Source organism: Corvus brachyrhynchos, unplaced genomic scaffold, assembly GCF_000691975.1.
Source record: "Corvus brachyrhynchos isolate BGI_N302 unplaced genomic scaffold, ASM69197v1 scaffold255, whole genome shotgun sequence".
NCBI classification, from domain to species: domain Eukaryota; kingdom Metazoa; phylum Chordata; class Aves; order Passeriformes; family Corvidae; genus Corvus; species Corvus brachyrhynchos.
Window position 1 is genome coordinate 676,431 of NW_008238358.1, and position 18,833 is coordinate 695,263.

General features: G+C 36.8%; 2 protein-coding genes across 15 annotated transcripts in view; both read left to right on the forward strand.

Annotated features, from left to right (window-relative positions):
- Positions 1-6: 6 nt before the first annotated feature.
- On the forward strand, positions 7-10,239 carry MDH1B (malate dehydrogenase 1B). 3 transcript variants are annotated; one of them, XM_008634688.2, is made up of 8 exons: positions 7-436; positions 1,378-1,512; positions 1,661-1,803; positions 2,464-2,966; positions 3,929-4,070; positions 5,036-5,199; positions 6,286-6,425; positions 7,118-10,239. In XM_008634688.2, the coding sequence occupies exons 1-8, from the start codon at positions 281-283 to the stop codon at positions 7,172-7,174; spliced, it is 1,440 nt and encodes a 479-aa protein (XP_008632910.2). In that variant the 5' UTR covers positions 7-280; the 3' UTR covers positions 7,175-10,239. The 3 variants fall into 3 exon arrangements, with proteins under 3 accessions (XP_008632910.2, XP_017591085.1, XP_017591086.1); XM_017735596.1 differs by having other exon boundaries at positions 1,664-1,803; XM_017735597.1 differs by having other exon boundaries at positions 1,381-1,512.
- Positions 10,240-10,337: 98 nt separating this feature from the next.
- DYTN (dystrotelin) overlaps positions 10,338-18,833 on the forward strand; it is a 78,334-nt gene continuing 69,838 nt past the window's right edge. For 6 of the 12 annotated variants that reach the window (XR_001862382.1, XM_017735586.1, XM_017735589.1 and 3 more), the window contains exons 1-4: positions 10,338-13,125; positions 15,140-15,214; positions 16,167-16,356; positions 18,357-18,442. Coding sequence is in view for 11 of the 12 variants with exons in the window: in XM_017735586.1 (XP_017591075.1) it covers positions 13,080-13,125; positions 15,140-15,214; positions 16,167-16,356; positions 18,357-18,442 (397 nt within the window). In the remaining variant the exon portion in view is untranslated. Of the gene's footprint in view, positions 13,126-15,139; positions 15,215-15,827; positions 15,885-16,166; positions 16,357-18,356; positions 18,443-18,833 lie in introns of those variants that run through there. The other 6 variants (XM_008634689.2, XM_017735590.1, XM_017735593.1 and 3 more) reach the window with 6 other exon arrangements.

The window sequence follows — 18,833 nt, forward strand, 5'->3', positions numbered from 1 at the left end:
GTGCTTGCAGCGGTCGCCCCTCTCTGCGGGCTCACCCCCGTCCCCGTCTTTGCAGCTCTCCGGGAGCCGTGTCCGCACGCGCGGGGCCTCCGCCAGTCCCGCGTCAGCGTTCTCCCCATGAACCGTCGGTGACACTTCAGCCCCTCTGTTGCTGTCCCCCCAGGGGTGGCCTTCTCGGCCCCTTGGACGCTGGCTCGAGGGCCTGTTTCACCTGCAGAAGTACCCTTCCTTAGCTGGCTCGCATTAAGCAACGTTTGGTTTTTTAAGCCCTTATCACTGAATGTCAAAACCATCCATTTGTGTTGCTGTTGCTATGTTCACAGGTAAGGCAAACTGCCCTTACTATGCCAAAGCTGAACTCCTGGCTGACTATCTCCAGACTAACTTGCCCAACTTCAGGGTTCACAAGATTACTCAGCACCCTGACAAGTGGGAGGTAAGGGATTGTAAGTCAAGTTGCTGGTAGGTGCCCCAGTGCTCTACAAACCAAGAAATGTGCTTATCTGTAGTATATTTCTTCTTCTCTTCTATTAGAGGTTTGGTATGTGGCTAGAGGTGCTGCAGAAGCAGCTTTGGCTGTGAGAGCCAGCCAGAGGGAAGGTTGCAATGTTTTGAGCAGCTGACTTCTCTGAGTTTTACCACAGAAGATGGGCACAAAGTATGGACCAGCCTAAACGTGTATTATGTCAATAAAAAGTTCAGTGTGGTTTTGGTTGGTTGGTTGGTTTTCTGGTTTTTGTTTTTTTTTTTAAGTATAAATGGCTGTTCAGCCTGTAAATCTTTTGCTCACTGTGATTACATATATCTTCAGAGTTCTTACTTGTCAAGAGCCTTCATGGCATTCAAGGGCTTTGAATTACAGTGGAAGTATGGAGTTAAATATTACATATTTGTTTACAATGTGGATGGGCCTTTCTGAGTACTTACACTGTAGACATGCTGCCTATAAGGCTCTGAAAAAACTGCAGTCTTATTCCATGAGATAGACAGTACTATGATATTTATTACCTCATATATTTTGCTTGACACTTCCACCAAGTAACTGGAGCAGTTAAGTGAAAAGCAATTGACCTCTTCAGGTTACTTACCTAATGTGGCTAAGTAAGAATCCTCAGATTACTTGCTGCTTCACAACATTGCTTGTCTTCTGTATCACTAAGACAACTAAGTGAAATCAAGACCTTCAGGTGCGCCATCCCAGTGTATCACCATACCTTGCTTTGTGTTATTCCCCCATTTTTTACCCACTGGTACATACATTCTGAGGCACCCTGTCATCATATATTGAGAGGAAATAGTAAGAATGCTTGTAACTGTACTGTTTAAATGTTATCAAATGTGAAGTATTAAAACATCTGGTGGGGATGTTTACATCAGCAGTGGCTCCATGACATTCGTGAAACAAATGGATGGGAACACAGTCAGTCTCCTATCATTTGGAGAGAACTGTTGGACCGTGGAGGGAAGGGTCAGCTTCTGGGAGGACTTAATGATTTTCTGGAATATGCTCAGGTAATAAGCTGCCTTTAATACTATAAGCCCATGTTTTACAACATTGTTGTTCCTTTTCCCTCCTTCAAATGTAAAATAAAGCTATTGTTAATGTTACTTTGATGGGTTTGGGCTGCCATTTGATTAGAGATCATCTTTTTGTTCTTAGCAGTATTATGGCATCACTTCAATGATGCTGAGTGAGGAAATGTTAGACATTGCTGAGGAGAACCTGCAGGCGCATCTTGAAATTGTAAAAGAGGATGAAGAGATTAAAAGTCTTATCAAACCTGTGCAGATCTGGATCACCAGGTGAGAGTGGAGAGAGTATCTGTGAACTTTTACTCAGTTCAGAAGAAGGCACTTTTTCCTATCACGTATGACGGGTGTAACCATCTGAAGTTAAGCACAAATCCCTGTAATTTGATTATTTGACTTGAGTTCTGCACCCCTCACTATGAGCAAATTAGAAATAATTTATGCTTTTGTTACATTTTACACCAGTTCAAATGAGGGGTGTGAACAGGCATCATTTAGACCTCAGATCAGTTTAGGGAAAAAGCAAGTATTTACAAAATAAGCTAGAAATTTTGTAGTGCAACCATCTTGCATTAAATGTTATTGGAAATATTAAAGTAGGTAAAATCTCTTGCATCTTTACCTTTAGAAATTCCTGTATTTCTAGTAATCTTAATAGAGCACCTTAAAAATTTGTGGTTCTATAAAGACATCAATTTTTAAGTTACAGCATTGAGTGAAATGCACAGGATGGAAAAGCCTTCAAATGAAAGGAGGACCCAACTGTTTTAATTCTTAACCTGTTAAAATGACAAAAGGAACAGTAAAGGATCCAAGCTAATGATATCTTTAAATGTAATCAAGTACAAAATAAACACCTTTGTGTTTATGTAATGCTTTCAAAGCAGCAGTGGTTCCTTGTTAATGTAACTTTTCTACATATTCTCTTATCAGTGCATCAGTTCCAATCTGTTATCATCTGATCCCTCTGTTGGCAAGTGGAGAAGTGTTTGGGATGACCACAGAAATCAGTATCCATTTGCTTGACACTGACCAGTTTAAGGAAATTCTTCACAGTATTGTAATGGAAGCTGAAGACATGGCGTTCCCACTCCTCCACAGTATTTCGGAGCACACAAACATAGATCAGGCTTTTATTGATGCTGATATTATCATTGTTCTTGATGATGTCCTCTTGAACCTTGAAGTCCAATCCCTTGAGAACTACATCAGAGAAGTGAGTGAGATCTGCCAAGTGTATGCTCCCCTGATTGAGAAGAATGCCAAGAGTGAGGTCAAAGTAATTTCATCAGGAAAAACCTTTGCAAACCTTAAGGCAATGATGTTAAGGACGTATGGCCCATCCATTAGGCCTGAAAATATCATTGCCATTGCGACATCCTGGGAAAGTGCAGCTAAAGCCATGCTGGCCAGGAAGCTGAATATGAACACAGCAGGTGAATGTTTATGTGGCATTTGGGGAATTCAGCGCACCTTTGGGAGTACATATTTCATTCCAGAACACAACTGACGTGCATGCAGAAATGCACAGTGGTGCACCCACTGAATTTCGTGGCTGTACAGAATGCCAGGGTGTCTTTTGCTTGCTCCAGGATGCAGCCCTGCCACTCTGGTGTGTATTTCATGCTGGAAATATGCTAAGGAGGACAGTTGTGTTGCAGATTGGGAGCTAGGACTTCAAGATTGCATTTGCACTTTGTAATGCATTGTTATTTTGGAGCTATGAATAAACATGACAACATAATGCTGTGCAGATAATGAGAGTAAAGTAGAACTGTGTTGTAGTATTTTTTTGAGGTTAATTAATTTTCATTCTCAGGTCAGTTGTTATAGCTTGGTTATATTTGCACAGTTCTGCACTGCATAGCAAAGGTGTGCTCTGACAGTGCTCAGCATCAGTATTCTGTAAGTGTTGCATAGGTAGAACTGGTCATTGATGACAAGTCTAGATATTTTGGAGTCTAATAAAATAGAAAAGCAAGTTAATAGGCTGAATAGCCTATCAGCAGGTTATTTGAAAAAATCCCTTTGCACCGAAGCAGGTAGTTTTTATTTTTTTAATGAATGTTTTTATTGTTTATGTATTTGTTTTTACAGGATTTTAAAAGGAACATTGCTGTATGTTTGCAATATGATTTGTTACTGTTTTTAAGAGTTGAGTATTTACTAGATTTTGTCTATTATTTACAGTAACATGATATAAATTAAAGTTCCTTTTTCAGCTTGTGATGAGGTTTCATATGTTATGGAGAACTTGGTTGCATTTTTCAGATCAAATAATTTCTGGTAGCAAGGCAGGGCACTGATTTGAGTAATTCATCTTGAAAGGGATTTCTGAAGCCTATTTTTCTGAAAGTATTTGTCTCTTCACTAATCTATGTATTTTCCTTTGTTACAGGAGTTAAAGATGTGATTGTTTGGGGCAATATTACTGGCTCTAACTACATTGATTTGTCACATGCAAAACTTTATGGATATGACTGTGCTATTTGGGGCCCTGCTAATTTTCAACGTCCTTTGTTGAATATGATTTATGATAGGTACAGTACAGATTTATTTCTTTAAAGTAAAATTAAATAACTGCTTTTAATCCATGTTTATCTGAACCGTGTAATAAAGCATCAAGAAAGGTTTTTGTTTTCAAGATTTGTCTTTACCAATTGGCACTATACATAAAGGAAAACACAAGTTGAGGTACTCCATCTGCAAAAGAAGTTGAGTCATTCCTAGTGCTGTACATAGTTCTGACTCTCCTGCCAACTTTGTTTATAACTATATTTTTCCTACATTTTAAGTGGGTTTCTCTTCTATCATGAGCAGTTTATAAGAAGTTATGAAAGTCCAGACTTAGATGTCTAGTTTACATGAAGAAACTTTGAAATAGTATTAAACAGATACTTGTACCTGAATTACATGGAATAGGCCTGAGCATATTAATGTTGTCAGTTTCCCAAAACAGATGATTTGTTAACATATGTGAAAAGGATACCTGGCAGCTAGATAGCTTCCTGTGTAAAGAAGAGTAGCAGAGAAAGGGTGGGTGCAGTGAGAGGGCTGCAGGTGTGACATACACCCAGGCCTGGCTATCTGGAGCTCCCACTCTGGTCTAGACTGCATTTACTGGAGAGCAGACATTTCTTTTGTTCTATGCTTGTACTGAGCCTCACATGGTTCATGGCTGGGTTCTTACATAAGACAGTAATATATAAATTACATATAAAATACTAAGTTACACAGAATACAAATTACAATGATAATTGAGGTTTTTACTTGAGTAAATGACCTAACTTTCATAGAAAAGTAGTACTTGTTGTTACTTTTTAAGCTACTTTTTGTTGGACCATTTTTTTTTCTCTGTCTGTAAATGCCATGCCTTCAGCAGCGAAGTTTGAGTAAGTGTTGACTATTTTCTTTCCTCATGTTTAGTTCTTTTTTCCCTAGGACACTACTCTTCCTGCAGTCATCTTAGTTTTTCATCCCTTTTTCCCCATTTTTTTGTTGGTAGGGAATGGATCCATTCAGAATTCCTATCTGCACAGAGTACACTGAGTTCCCGGGTGTCTCGTTGTACAGGAATGTTACCTGCTCATGCAGTAGCCACTGTACTGCGATACTGGTACCATGGCTCTCCTTCTGAGGAGATCATTTCTGTGGGAATACTTAGTGAAGGTAAATCTATTTTTGCTTCACATGTTCTCTTGTAGCTTTACCCTGCATATAATAGCTTTCCCCTATCTATAATGTTATTTTTTAATCAATATTTTTAATTTAATAAAAACTTGTTAAACAAGTCGTGAGGCTAAGAGTTTGTTTCATGATAAGAGCTTCAAAATCTAACAGATGATACTCACTTTTTACAGGCATCTCTTAGGTTAATATTGTCTTTTTGCAGATGATCTCTTAGTTTTTTAGTTAAAGTGCTTTTCTGATGTGTGTGTTTTGTGCAAGAACTCTTTATATCTCTTAGAGCCTAGGCTATACTTCTTGTGTAGTTATGTGAACCAATAAATGGAATATTTCACAGCAGCCATTTAACCCTTATGAAATAAATAATTTTCCCCCTTTTTTAAGATGTACAACCGATCCAGCAGTTGTGTTACTACACAGGAAAGACACCTGTTGGAGATGGTCCAGAGGAGGGCCAGACAAAATCATCATGGGGATGAACACCTCTCATGAAAATAGGCTGAGACAGTTGAGGTTGTTCAGCCTGGAGAAGAGAAGGCTCTGGGGAGACCTTATGGCACCTTCCAGTGCTTAAAAGTTCTTATGAGAAAGATGGGGACAAACATTTTAGCAGGGCCTGTTGCAATAGGTCAAGGGGTAATGGATTTAAAGTGAAGGAGGGTCAAATTAGATTAGATTTTTACCATGAGTATGGTAAAACACTGGAACAGGCTGCCCAGAAAGGTGGAAGATGCCCCAACCCTAGAAGCATTCAAGGTCAAGTTCGATGGGTCTCAGACACATTTGAATATGTCCCTGCCCATGGCAGGAGGGTTGTACTAGAGACCTTTAAAGGTCTCTTGCAGCCCAAACCTGTCTGATGCTATGATTCATGTACATCTAACTAAAGGACAAAGTTACAGTAAAAGGGACTTTCATTTTTGAGTTGTAGATTGAAAAAGGCAGTCTCCATTTATAATGAGATCTTGTAGTTGCAGACTTCTGCAGGTCTGTAGGACTTAATGTCAACACTGGTGAGGATGTAATCAGAAATAACATGTTTTGTCATTTTGTCCCCCTCTTGTTCAGGTCAGTTTTGCGTTCCTGAAGGAATTGTCTTCTCTATGCCAGTGAGGTTCCAGAATGGTAACTGGGAAGTCGTGACAGAAGTAGAAATTAATGAAACAACCCAAAAAGTTCTGGGACGCTTATCCCACGAGCTGGTTCAGGTGAGGATTTCTTGAGTCTCGTGTATGCCCATTCTGCCACCTATGGGCATGTTGTGATGCAACTTTGAACACTGAGACGTTTAAGTGTTAGGTGTACAAACTGCACACATGCACTTATGCATGGTAGAGACCGGGTATTTATAAGTGTAAGGTAGTATTTGTGTATTGAGATGAACAGACATTTCTTCTGCCAAAAAGGAGATGATAAAATAAGTTTACTTATGTAAGTATAGAATTTGCACTCCAAAGTTCTGCAGGCTTTTGCAAAACAGAAATATTACCTTTAATTTAATATTTCCACATTTTGTGCTGATTTTGCTTATGTGGTATTCAGAATATTTCTATGCCAGAAGATGTATGTTTTGGCATTTTTATGGCTGTGACTCTGCATGAATGAAGGCCAGACCTTACTGGAATTAGGGATTTTTCAGAAAATACAAAATCATTGAGCACTAATTTAATCATAACCTTCTTGTCACTTAGTGAGGCAAAAAGAAACTATTTATACTACTGAAATATTAAAAAAGACTGGTCCCAAACTCTACATTCTAGCTTTAATCAGATTTTGTGATCTTCAGTCATACTAGTAATGTATAAGAATTATTTTGTTTTAACATATTTTAAGTTTGTGCTAGAAATTATAGCAGATTAAAAGAATGGGTGATATTAAAAGTGCTTTTTTTTCCATTTAGGAAAAGCTCGTTGCACTAAAGGAAATAAGCGAAATGCATCCATATGAAGCAGAATAAAAACTCCACATCTTCTCCCAAGTGTTTCTGTGCTGCTTTTCCTATTTAATTTGCTTTTCAAGTTCTCTGTCCTCCTTCATCAGAAAAATAACAGATGAACACTAAAGCATGTTTTAGTTTTGTTTTTTCACTTTTTCTCCATTTTCAGGTTGTGAAATTCCTGCACTTTTCTAATGTTCAAGTCATTTCTTCCTAGTTTTCATTCCTACAGACCTTTTCCCTGGTTTGTTTTCTTTCCCCCTTCCTTCAGATTGTTTCCACTACTTTTATATCAGCCCTTTCTGTACTATGAACTGTTCTTCTCCATTAAGGGCAGGCTGAAGAATGGGGAAAGTTTGGAGCTGATGCCTAGAGCCTCTTCTGAGTACAGAGCCTTTTGGTTATCCATGCTTGTTTCTTGGGAAAGGGCAACAGACACAATAAGAAAAAAAAAACTGCTGAATGCAGAGTTTAATTATTTGGCTAATCATGACCTTGTTTAACCCAGATGGGGGATTCCCAATTAGGTAAGTGTGGTAAGTGTCCTTCCCTGTCTGCTCTCTACTTGTATGGCACTGCTGTTCTATAGAGCTGTTCCATTCCTCTTGTGTCAGCGTTAAATGCTAAGCAGAGGCCTTACCACTGCTAGCAGTGTTGTGCTTGGTTGTGGCCTTCTCTTGTGACATTAGTATCAGGTGTTCAAGTATTCCCAAAGTGCCCTGCTTCTCTCCTTGCATGTGGAAGTATTCTAGGAGGCTAGCAAAAATAGCTCATGTTTTTGCTTTTTTTGACAGAAATGGAAACCTTGCCTACTGAGTCACTTTAGAGACATTCTAGAGTTGTCTGGAGGAGAAAATGCTGGCAATTCCCATATTAAAATAAGGTTTCCATTGCTCAAAAGAGCAAACTACAAAGAAAGCATTGCTGTAGTTTTTGCAGTATCTTCCTCATTAAAAAAAAAAACCAAACCAGGAAATCTCTAGATTTTTCGGTTATTCATATAAATATGAATAGTCATATAAATATTCAATAAATATTTGAAATAATTTCAAATATTTCAAAGCCAGTGTGAATATAACATTTTTAACCTCTAGACCAAAGTAAAATTCCTTCTGATTTTAATGAGTCTAGGATTTCATTTGCATCCAACAACTTATTTCTTCAGACCAAAAAACTATTGCAAAAATGTGCTTTAATGCCTAAAATGTTCATGTGAAGATTTTGAGCAGGATTGTCACATACAGAGTAGCAATTTTATAATTCCAAATTTTTTTTTTCAGAGGTACTGAAGCACAGTACTTTTGTAATAAAATATCTTCTTGGGCAAAAATGATTTTTAACACAAAAACATAAGTTCATACATCTCCTTAGTGACAAGATTATCTTTGTTTCCATGTTTTTTTAATTTATTGCATGAGTTTCAAGGGAATACTCGTGTTTTAAGTCAAATGTAATTAAATTCTTGTTTCAACAGAATTGTTGAGGAACCGCTTTCACTTGCATGTCTTTGGTGTCTTAAATGATGGAAACTGTGTTAATGAAATGTTACTGTACTCGCTAACTTTTTATCAGATATGTTTAAAGCAAAATAGAAAGCTTCCTGTTCTTTGAATCAGTTACATATACTTGCAATAAGTTCTTTATTTCTGTTCGAATGGAGGTTCAAGCTCTGAATAGGGGTAGACTTCTTATATGAGGAAACCAAGAGAAGTTACTGGCTGGTTAGGACAGGACTAGGAGGGATGTCTCACTGGTCTTAGAAAGAGGAGCTCAGGAAGCTGGGTTGTCACAAGGGATCTGGAAGAATGTGGGGGTTTATGTGGGGTGTATATGGGAGAAGCAACGTTTAGAGGAACTGAGATATTATTATAAGTATCTTCATGGAAGAGTTCACATGGAAATTGTAGAGGCAGGTGTTGTAAAGAGTCTTGAAGAAAGGGGTTAGGAATCATTCATTTCATGTGGAAGTGGTCTCCAGGGAATTAGTTTCCAGTAGTATATGCACAGAAGATTGGCTGAGTTTCTGAGGAGCATCTGGAGGTAGATGTCTCAGGAGAACATAGCAGGGAGAGATGCTACCAGTAATCTCTACAAAATACCTGTTTTTTCTACAACTCCTTCTCCAAGACAGAAGAGGAAAAGTTAGCTTCCCTAATGTGTATTTACATTTGGGCTTTTTCTATATGAATAGGCTTTAGCAGTCTTACTCTTTGAATTATTTTATTCTGCCTGCAGAGATAGTTCAAACAAGCTGCAGTTCATGCACCAACAGTGCACAGCTGTTAATGAGAGGGAAAATAACTGTTCCTGCAATGTCTTAGTAGGCTTATCTGGCTTCTGAGTCACCAGCTGGAAACCTTTCTTCTCAGAGGCTGAGAGTAGAAAGAAAAAACTGTTTGGGATGTCTCATGTGTCCTAAATTATTCTAACTGGATTTGTCTAGTGGTCTGCAGGGAGATTCAGGTCTTTCCTCATGGAAGCATAAGTGAATGGAAAAGTTTCTTTTCCTAGCTTTTGCTTAGGAGAGAAAGAAAGAATAAAAATAATAGGAAAGCTAAAATATGGTAACATATTCAAAGCTGGTTGCAGTTGTAACACAGTGATTGACTTAGTCATCACTAAGTTTGGGTTTTCTGTAAGTAATAAGCAATTGCTGGTACACATGTTTTCACAAGTTACTATGTTATGTATACAGGATATTCATGGTATTGATGACTCCTACTACCTGATGTTAAAGTAACTGTTGAAAAATTTTTGAAAAAGGGCTTTAAGCTAAATGTGTGTCTTACAATGTTATATATAGATTCCTCATAAACCCTAGCATTTGGGTGTACTGAAGAGCTTTCTGGTGGGTCTGAACAATTCTTATTCTAGGACTTTACCACTAGGGCTTACTGTTTTTCTTCTTTGTACAGCTGCCCCAACTCTTTGTTACAGCACACTGTGCTTTCTGCATTACTGTGTCAGCTTCCACCTCATTTTCAGTCTCTATAGCAACACTGTTTCTCAGCAACGGGGAGATTCTTAGTAAAGGCCCCTCAATTTAGAAATACTGCACTCCAACCATTAAAAAAAAAAAAAAAAAAGCTTTGAAACAAAGATCAAAGAAGTTTTATCTTTAATAATTCAGGATATTTATTACTAATTAATTAGTGTTCTCTATTTTGACTGCTTAGACAATTACCTGATACTTTGATCTGGGCCTTTGCTAGGCATTTTTTGTGAGCAGCTTTTATTTAAAAGCAAAACCTTTGGAACTGTGTCTTGAAGTCAACTTTTAAGTGCTGTAAAACTACTGGACTTCTCTGGCGATGTCATCTGACTTCTGGACCTTTAGTAAGTAATGAGAGGAAGGTAAGTGCAGCTACTGTATTTAAGAGGAGACAATCATTTTGGCCTTTGAACAAAACATAGAATGTTTTCACCCTTCACAGGAAACAAAAGTAATTGTAGGTTCTTTTATGCGTATTTAAAATGTTGATCATATGTTGTCTGATTTCAAAAGAAGAAAAGTCTCTGTGATCAAGTCAATTGATCTATTGGGAGGTTTCTGCCTTACTTCATGTGGCTTGTCTTTCTCTGTACTTTAATTTAATTATGTAGCATGCTTCAAAATGCATTTTATTTGCTCAAGTACATATTCTGAGAACCTGTAAGGTAAGCAAAGTACATACAAGTAATTAAATGTTACTTTTCTTTCACATTCCACTAAGATTCAAGAAAAAGGCTACCCTTGTTCTCCACATAGGAGTATTCCTGTTAATGGGACCAGGGTTTATAACTGTAACAATTTATTTCCTGTACACGTGTACATAATTTTAATTTTTGTTTGTTTTCTTAAGTGGTTTTCATCATTAAAGTGCACAAGTAACTGAAATATAGCACACAGGCTGAAATAGTGTATCAGTAAGCAAAGTTACTTCAGATTTCATGGGCTTCAACTTTCATATTGTGTTCATGTGCTAATGCTAAAGTAGATTCTCCTCGTTTCACCCGGGCAGTCCTACTGCTATCAAGATCTGAACTGTTCACAGAGTTTTGTATATGAAAATGTAGCCTGTACATACATTAATAATGTCTTTTGTAACTTTCTGGAGGGAGGGTTCACAGATATGATGATGTGCAATGATGGCCAGTTTGGTAAAACACATAAACACATGCTTAACTTTGAGACCATGAATACCCTAGTACAAGACTATAGAGTGTTTTTCCATATGGGTAATTTAAATGTTTGACATTGTGCTGCGCTGGGTAGAGATCTTCTCATCTTACAGTAAGTATCGAGCACTCATAGGTTATGCATGCTGTATAACTCAGTAAGTCAGTGGATCTGTTCTTATTTGAGTGAGCAAATTCTAATGAGTTCTAATTTAAGTGAGTTTAACCTGGATATTTTTACATTCATCCCATCCACTTTCTTTATTTTATGTACCTCTGGTACAGAGAAAAAAAAGGAAGCAAGCTGTGTGTTTGTAAGTCTACCTTCTAGTTTGCTACATGTAGCTTTCACTAAACACTTATGTTTAATTCATCGCTCAGCATCTTCTGATTTCATTGATTTCCATACATGGACTTTTCTGTCAAGCTATGCAGGGAAATCTACTACTGCAGCTATTTTTGGAGCAATTGTGTAATATTTTCGTATATATTGCATATGAATATCTATAGGCAAAGTTACATGCCTGTGTAAATGCTGGACAGAGCTGTAGTCTTGCAGAACCCTTAGTAAGGAGGAAAATAGAATAGTGGAAAAGAAACATAGTGGTATTTCTTTCAAAGAAGGACTTCGGTAAAAACTGTGGCATTGTAGTCTTGAATGAAAAAGACTATTAAAGCAAATCTGTGTCCCAGTATTTTAAATATCTAAATTTAGGTTATGACTGAAATTTAGGGACTGAAGCACAAAGTTGCAGCTTTCACCAGTTAAAATGGTGAGAAGCATATTTATGGTAGACTCAATAATTTTAGATCATTGAATATTTATGCTTTATAATTGACCAGTGTTCTGTCATGTTTATGACAAATGATCAATGATTCTCATTGAAAAAATGTAAGATGTGAACATTTGTTTAAGTTCAGATTTAACACCAAATTTATTATTTAAGGTTTAGATCATTTCCAACTATCTAATTTTTATTTATTTTAGCAAACTTTCCCTTTTTTCTCCACAATAAGTCATACAGATGGCCTTTGGAATCTTGTGTGACTTAGATCCATTATACCTAGTGTTGTGCAACTGCAGTGTTAACTGAAAGATAGTTACTACAGTTAATTCGTATTTATATTTCTGTGTTTGGAGATATAATGTAGTTTAGAGCATTAGTGGAATAAATCCTGAGGGGAGACATTCAGTTTCCATTATTACAGGGACATAACTACTTTTGCTTTCAGAGTTGTTTAAACAAGTAGATTCATGGTTAAGTTTCCTTTTCCCCTTCCTTATCAGCTCAATAAGAAAGAATGTCAGCTCAGCCTAAAAACTTTAGTTCTGGTTGAAAATTTTAGAAAATACGTGTGAGTAATTGCAATCAATTAATCTTGGGAAGAGTCTGGTGTAAAGATATGCCCTCTGTGCCCTGAAATTGTACACTATGGATCATGTAGTAATCCTGCATGTGAACACCGGACTCTTAATATTGAAAGATCCCATTTTCTGTACTTAAAACTGTTTTGAGGATTGGTTCTGCCCTGCTACAATTTTGCAGTTACTCGAATTACTCCTATTTTGTGCTGTGGAGAGAGCTTGCAATTTGCTGGCATTTCTCTGCACGTGGCACCAAAACTATTTTGTTTTATGTAATTCTGTTTAATTTAATTTCTGAAATGCATCCAGTAAATTGTTCAGATTAAAAGGTTTAATTTGAATGGTTCGATATGTCTCTGTCTAGAATATGTGGTTTTACACTTTGGTTTGTTTTGTTATAGAATGCCTAATGCCATCTGTTCATTTCAAATGGATCCAGACTTGCAGGGTAAGGATTTTTCTTATTTTTTCCTAACTTTTCTCAAAAGGCATTTCTGTGTCTTTTTGAACAGAAACTATTGAATTGTAATGAAATCATGCCACCTTGAGAATCTCTCTGCTGTAGCACGTAAATGACAAATTACACAGCTGTGATGTCCTACCTTTATTGTTGGATCTGTCCTGGCACCTTCCTTGCCATTATCACATGTTCCCTAATTTGTAATATATGCTAAATTTTTTTCCCATATTCTGGAATAGGCATGAAGGATGGTCATACACTCCCTTTTTGAATGCAAAATCTCAGTGTATACCTCATCTGCCACAGAGCAAACAACTCAAAATGCAGAATAGCAGGTAACCAGCTGAAGATGTCAGGAATCAGCACACTCTTCTATGTGTGTAGGAGCTCCTTTGTCAGCTTCTTAACAAAGGGCATTTATGCTTCTTGAGGTGAGATTTGACCTACAGCAGAATGATTACATGCTGGTTTTCTGTCCAGAGGGGAAGTTCCCTTCCCCTTCATGAGAAATGAAAGACTTCGATGTCCCTAAATAGCATCTCATCAATAATAATTCTAAAATGCTTTGTATTTTAGTTGGGATTTTTTTTCTTTGCTATTTTACTTGTGTGCCCTCACAAGTTAATTCTGGAACTGTGCTTGACAGGCACAGAATGCCCTACTTTGAGACCACATTTTGTCTGTAAGGGTGGACTTGAATTGAATAGCAGATGGCTACTGAAACAGATTCCTTTCACTTAGAAAATCATCCTGTGCATGGAAGGTGTTTGAGTTGGATCATGTGTATATTTGTAGCATTTGTATTTGAAAATAAGCATTTGGAACTTAATCCATAGCCTACTGAAAACTGTGGGGGAGTTGTTCTGTTGCTTTCAAAAGGGCTTTGGATCAGTTTATTGAGGAAGGAGAACTGATGATGCGTGGAAGTCAAAACTCATTTTTCACGTTGTATGACATGCTACTCTACATCTCCAAATAATATCACAAAACATAGTATGACAAGAGCAGGACTAAACAGATGGTATAGCAGTTACTGGCATCTTTCTATAGCTTAGATAGCATCTGGGAACCAACAGAGCCCATAATTTGCTGGCTATTAATATTAATCTGGTGTATGTGTTGGAAACCATTGCACACAGATTGGCTCGTTTCCAGACCAAACAGGTAAAGTATTTTGTAAGTTATTTCTACTCGTTTATACATATTTGTTGCTTATCTTTAACCTTAATCTACTGTGTGTAACTCGTCTCTGAAGTACAGGGAGAAAGAGTCTCTGAGGACAGGAGGATAACTGATAAATCCCTTTCTAGTTTCTGAAGTTTAGTGAACAAGCCTTTTTTTTTTGGTCTTGAAGTTCTAGGTATGTGTGTAAAGTATCAGGTATAGGTCATGGTCAGCATCTCTTACTTTCCACTCAGAAAAACATCCTTTAGTGACGTGAAAGAAATAAACTGAACTCATATAAGGATATAATGATATGGGATTTAGTCAAGCAGATTGAGTGAGTTTGCTAAACAGAGATGTCAACAGTCATTTGCTCTGGTAAATGGCTTGTCTTCTTCTGCAAGTGTCCCCACATGTTGATCTTGACAGATTTGTTTAGTGCTTGAAACAATATGCATCCAAAACAATAACCCTGCTGTGCAGACTGACAAACTGTTCCTTGTAGAAGAGCATCTCTGATCAAAAAACCTGTTTGCCTGAAGAAATACTATTTCTTTATGATCTTGGCTAAAAGTATGTGCAGTGCGTAACCTCATAACCCTTGTTCTGCTCCATGAATAAACTTGATTCCCAAAGAAGGGTCGTGTCACTGTTTAAAAGAGGACTGTTCCCCCACAAAGTTATTTGAAAAAAAAGAAAATGCTTTCTTTTTCTTCTCTTTTTTTTTCCCCCCAAATTTTCCTTCAGAGTTTTGATCAACTCCAAATTTGGTTGGTTTGATTTTTAGTTAGTTTTGAATGAACCATTCTATTGAATGTGTGTTTGTTTTCTTTCACAGAGACCTTCAATGATGTTCAGAGCTCCATATACAGAACAGCCCTAAAACTACGCTCAATACAAAGTCTTTGCCAGTGTTAGTAGCCAAAGAGAACCCTGTCCTTTTACAGGGAGGAGAATCTGCATAAAATTTGTGTTGCTGTCGCCATGAGTTATTATGCTACTTTGCTCTCTCATTTTCCACCTTAGAATTTCAGAATGCACTATGAACACGTAAGATCTAGATAGTGCTTCATACACAAATTGCTTTTTTTCCCTTTTGAATGTCGATGGAAATACATTAGTGAAATTCTAAAATTATGGGAGAATCAAATTATTTTCACAATCTGAAACACTGCTATGTACACATCACTGACAATTATTAATCTTTATCTGTATATTATTATGCTCATGAATAGTCAAATTCTAATGTGTTTCTTAGGAGCTGATTTATTGGAAATAATAATAGCTTATTGAAAATGCATTGACTGGACTATAGGAATTAATGAGAGCAAAATAAAATACAATAGACCAGAAAACTCCTGGTTAGTATTCATTCTCCCTCCTGTCTTTGAAGTGAGTGAGAATTCACTGCAGGCAAAGAGTTGTGCAACAAAGTCCTGGTCACCTAGCTCACTTTGAAATTACTGGATGTAAATTCCATATTGAGCTAAATTTCATTGAAATCTTGAATTTTCCATTTGAAACAGTCTGTTGCTGAAAATGCCCAATATTGCAAGTGAGGTCTTCATGGTAGCACAGAGAAGGTAACTAGTTTGTTGGCCTTGGACATATTTTTTTCATTTGGGGATGCTCTTCTATGAATATATTTATCATGGTCTCAGGCCTGATATGGTTGATCTGCCTGATGCTCTGTGTCATTGTGGAAGTACCAATGCAGACAGGTACTGGTTTTCTTTTTATGTTGTGTACTGTTTTAGGCTTCATTTTACAGACTTGGTTTATCTAGGTATTTCTAATAAATTGTCATGCTTCCATTCATGAAAAGACAGGGATCCTCATTCATTTTTTCCTCAATTTTCCCACAGTGGATTTGATTGATGTTTCTATGATTCAGCACATCCTATCAAGTGAACAAAGCCAGATTTCTCTGAACATGCAGCAAATCTCTAGAATGCTGATGAAACTGTTCCAAAGAGCAAGATTAGAAAAACCAGGCCAGGTAGATCGAAGAGCTGCTGAATTCACATTGAGCCTGTTGGTTGCCATGTATGACAGGTGAGAAGAAGAGTAAGTGCAGATCCATGGTGAAGTACCATAGGGTCACAGAATGGTTTTTTGGATGGGACCTTAAAGATCATTTAGCTCCCACCCCAAGTACTGCTAGACTAAGTCTGTTTCTACCACTCTTACACCATTTCTGTGTGAAACTCTCCCATTTTGATTGGTTTTGCTTTGTAGAAAAACTGGGACTAGTTCAGCTGTAGGAATATGAGGCACAAAGCTGCATCAAAAAACCAGTGGTCAAATGTTTCCAAAACTATCTGGAAATCGAGACTTCTGCCAGTCCTTGCTGACTTTTTTTCTGAATAGCTTTACAGAGTAGCTCTTCTTCTGACTTCCAAGACATTTTGATACACTCCTGAAAAAGAATCCATATTTGCCTCTGGAGAACAGTACCCATGCACAGTTCAAGAATTTGCCAGTCACTTTTCATTATTAATTTTTCTCTAGCTTAAAAAGTTCATCTACCAATTATGAAACAAAATTGATGTTTCATAACCAAGCTGAGCAGCTTAGTGAATAGCAAATAGTTTCTGAAAATAATAAGGAAACAGCTCACAGAATGTGTTTTTCTTATGTATTGTTTGTGAATAATGAGTTAATTCACTAAAGGCAGGATTTGTTTGTGATTGTATCAAATTTAAAAGAGAAAGACCAAGTTCATTGTGCAAGTTATTTACCACAGGTGAAATTTATTCCCTTCTACATCAGAGCAAAGTTTTTTACTGAAAGTAAATGAGATGTAAGTGGTCTGCAGGACTTTCCCTTGAATCAATACTCATTACTAATATAATCGCTACTGCTTAAGGTCCCATTTTATCAAATTTTTTTGTACTTAGAAAAATCAATTAATGCTAAGAATAAATGGTGTATTAAGAAACAAAGCTAGAAATAGCAAGAGTATTTTGTGATTTTTATCAGGACTCTTGATCTTTTAGTCTGTTTTCTTACGATGGTGTCATTTTGTTTTGCTGCAATTTCTTTTTTAAAAGAAATTTCACAAGTTTCTTAACATGTATATAAGATAGAAAAAGCTTCTTATAATTTTCATATCATGTCTTCTCTATAGAGGGCTATTCTCCACTAATAACACTGGAACGTATTTCATAGGAGGAGCACTTAGGAATTTTCCATGTTTGTGTGGTAGTTTACTTTATAAGCTTACGTGAACATCTTAAGGGAGTTTGAATGTATACTTTAGCTTTAGTCTTGGAGTTTTTTCTTTGAAATTTCTAGAAAAGCAACAATTTCCCATGCAGCTCATACTTTAGAGATTATATTGCAGCTTTACACAGTGTGGGTTTATCTAAAGACTCTTGAAGACAGTTGAAGCTTTGAAAAAGTAATATCTTAAATATAGATTTCCAGGATTTCCTGATTTTTGGTTTCCGATTCATGTCCGCATTGTCTTTACAAAAAAATAATGGTGTTTTTTGTTAGGTGCCTATGTCACAAAATTGGAGTCTAAATTAATCTCCATTATTTATTATCTAACAGTCAAAACTAAAGTCCTGCTCCTGCATATATCGTTTTGATTAAATTGAGTTTCAGTGAAATTAAATGTAATCAGCCCAAGAGAAGCTCGATGCAGATCTGGGGCCATAGTGGAGCTTCCTGATGATATATGCAAAACTCAGATTGCATCCTTTATTCGCTACTGTATTTGGGAAGGCTTTCCACAAAAAAGAGCAGAATCTTTTTAGGACATACATTGTACATGTAAAATTACATTTTACTTGGAATAAGAAGTCTTTGAAGGAGATGGTTTTTTGTTTTATGATTGCATGGTATCTTGGAACAGTTAACTCTGCAGTTATGTTCGGTGACAAAGGGTTTTAGACAAAATATCATTGAAATGTTACGTCAGTTATATTTATACATATAAAAGGGTACCTATTTTGAAGTTTTCTTCCTACATAGAAATATTCTGTTCTTTAGATGTTTCAGTTTTTATATTCTCAGTGAATGTAGTATAACTTATTTCATTTTCCTAGATCTGGAACAGGGTATGTCAAAACTAGATCTGCTGCAGCTGCCTTAATTTCCCTTTCAGGAGACACTCTACTGGCTAAATACAGAGGTGGGAAATGTATGATTTTATACACTGCCTGAAATATTGAACATTGAGGAAAATTTCTATTGTAATTTTTTTACCTTAAAAGGAAGTACAGCTCTACCATGCAAAAAGTAAATTATTTTGACTGCTTAGTTGTAGAGAAAGGCTGTAGGAGAATAATGCTTTTCAATCAATGTCTGTAGCTGTCTTTGCAATAAAGAGCCTCCAAAGAGGTCATAATAAAGCTTAAGATAAGGAGAGCTTCTATTTGCCTAGCAGAAAAGAACAGAAACCCCATAGTTTTAAATTAGCAATTCACGATTTAAATAGAGCACTTCTTGTATAAACATACTTAAATAATTTTCTTAATGTTGTGAGAATGAGTTCATTGCTTTCTTCCTTGCTTTCCTTCTCT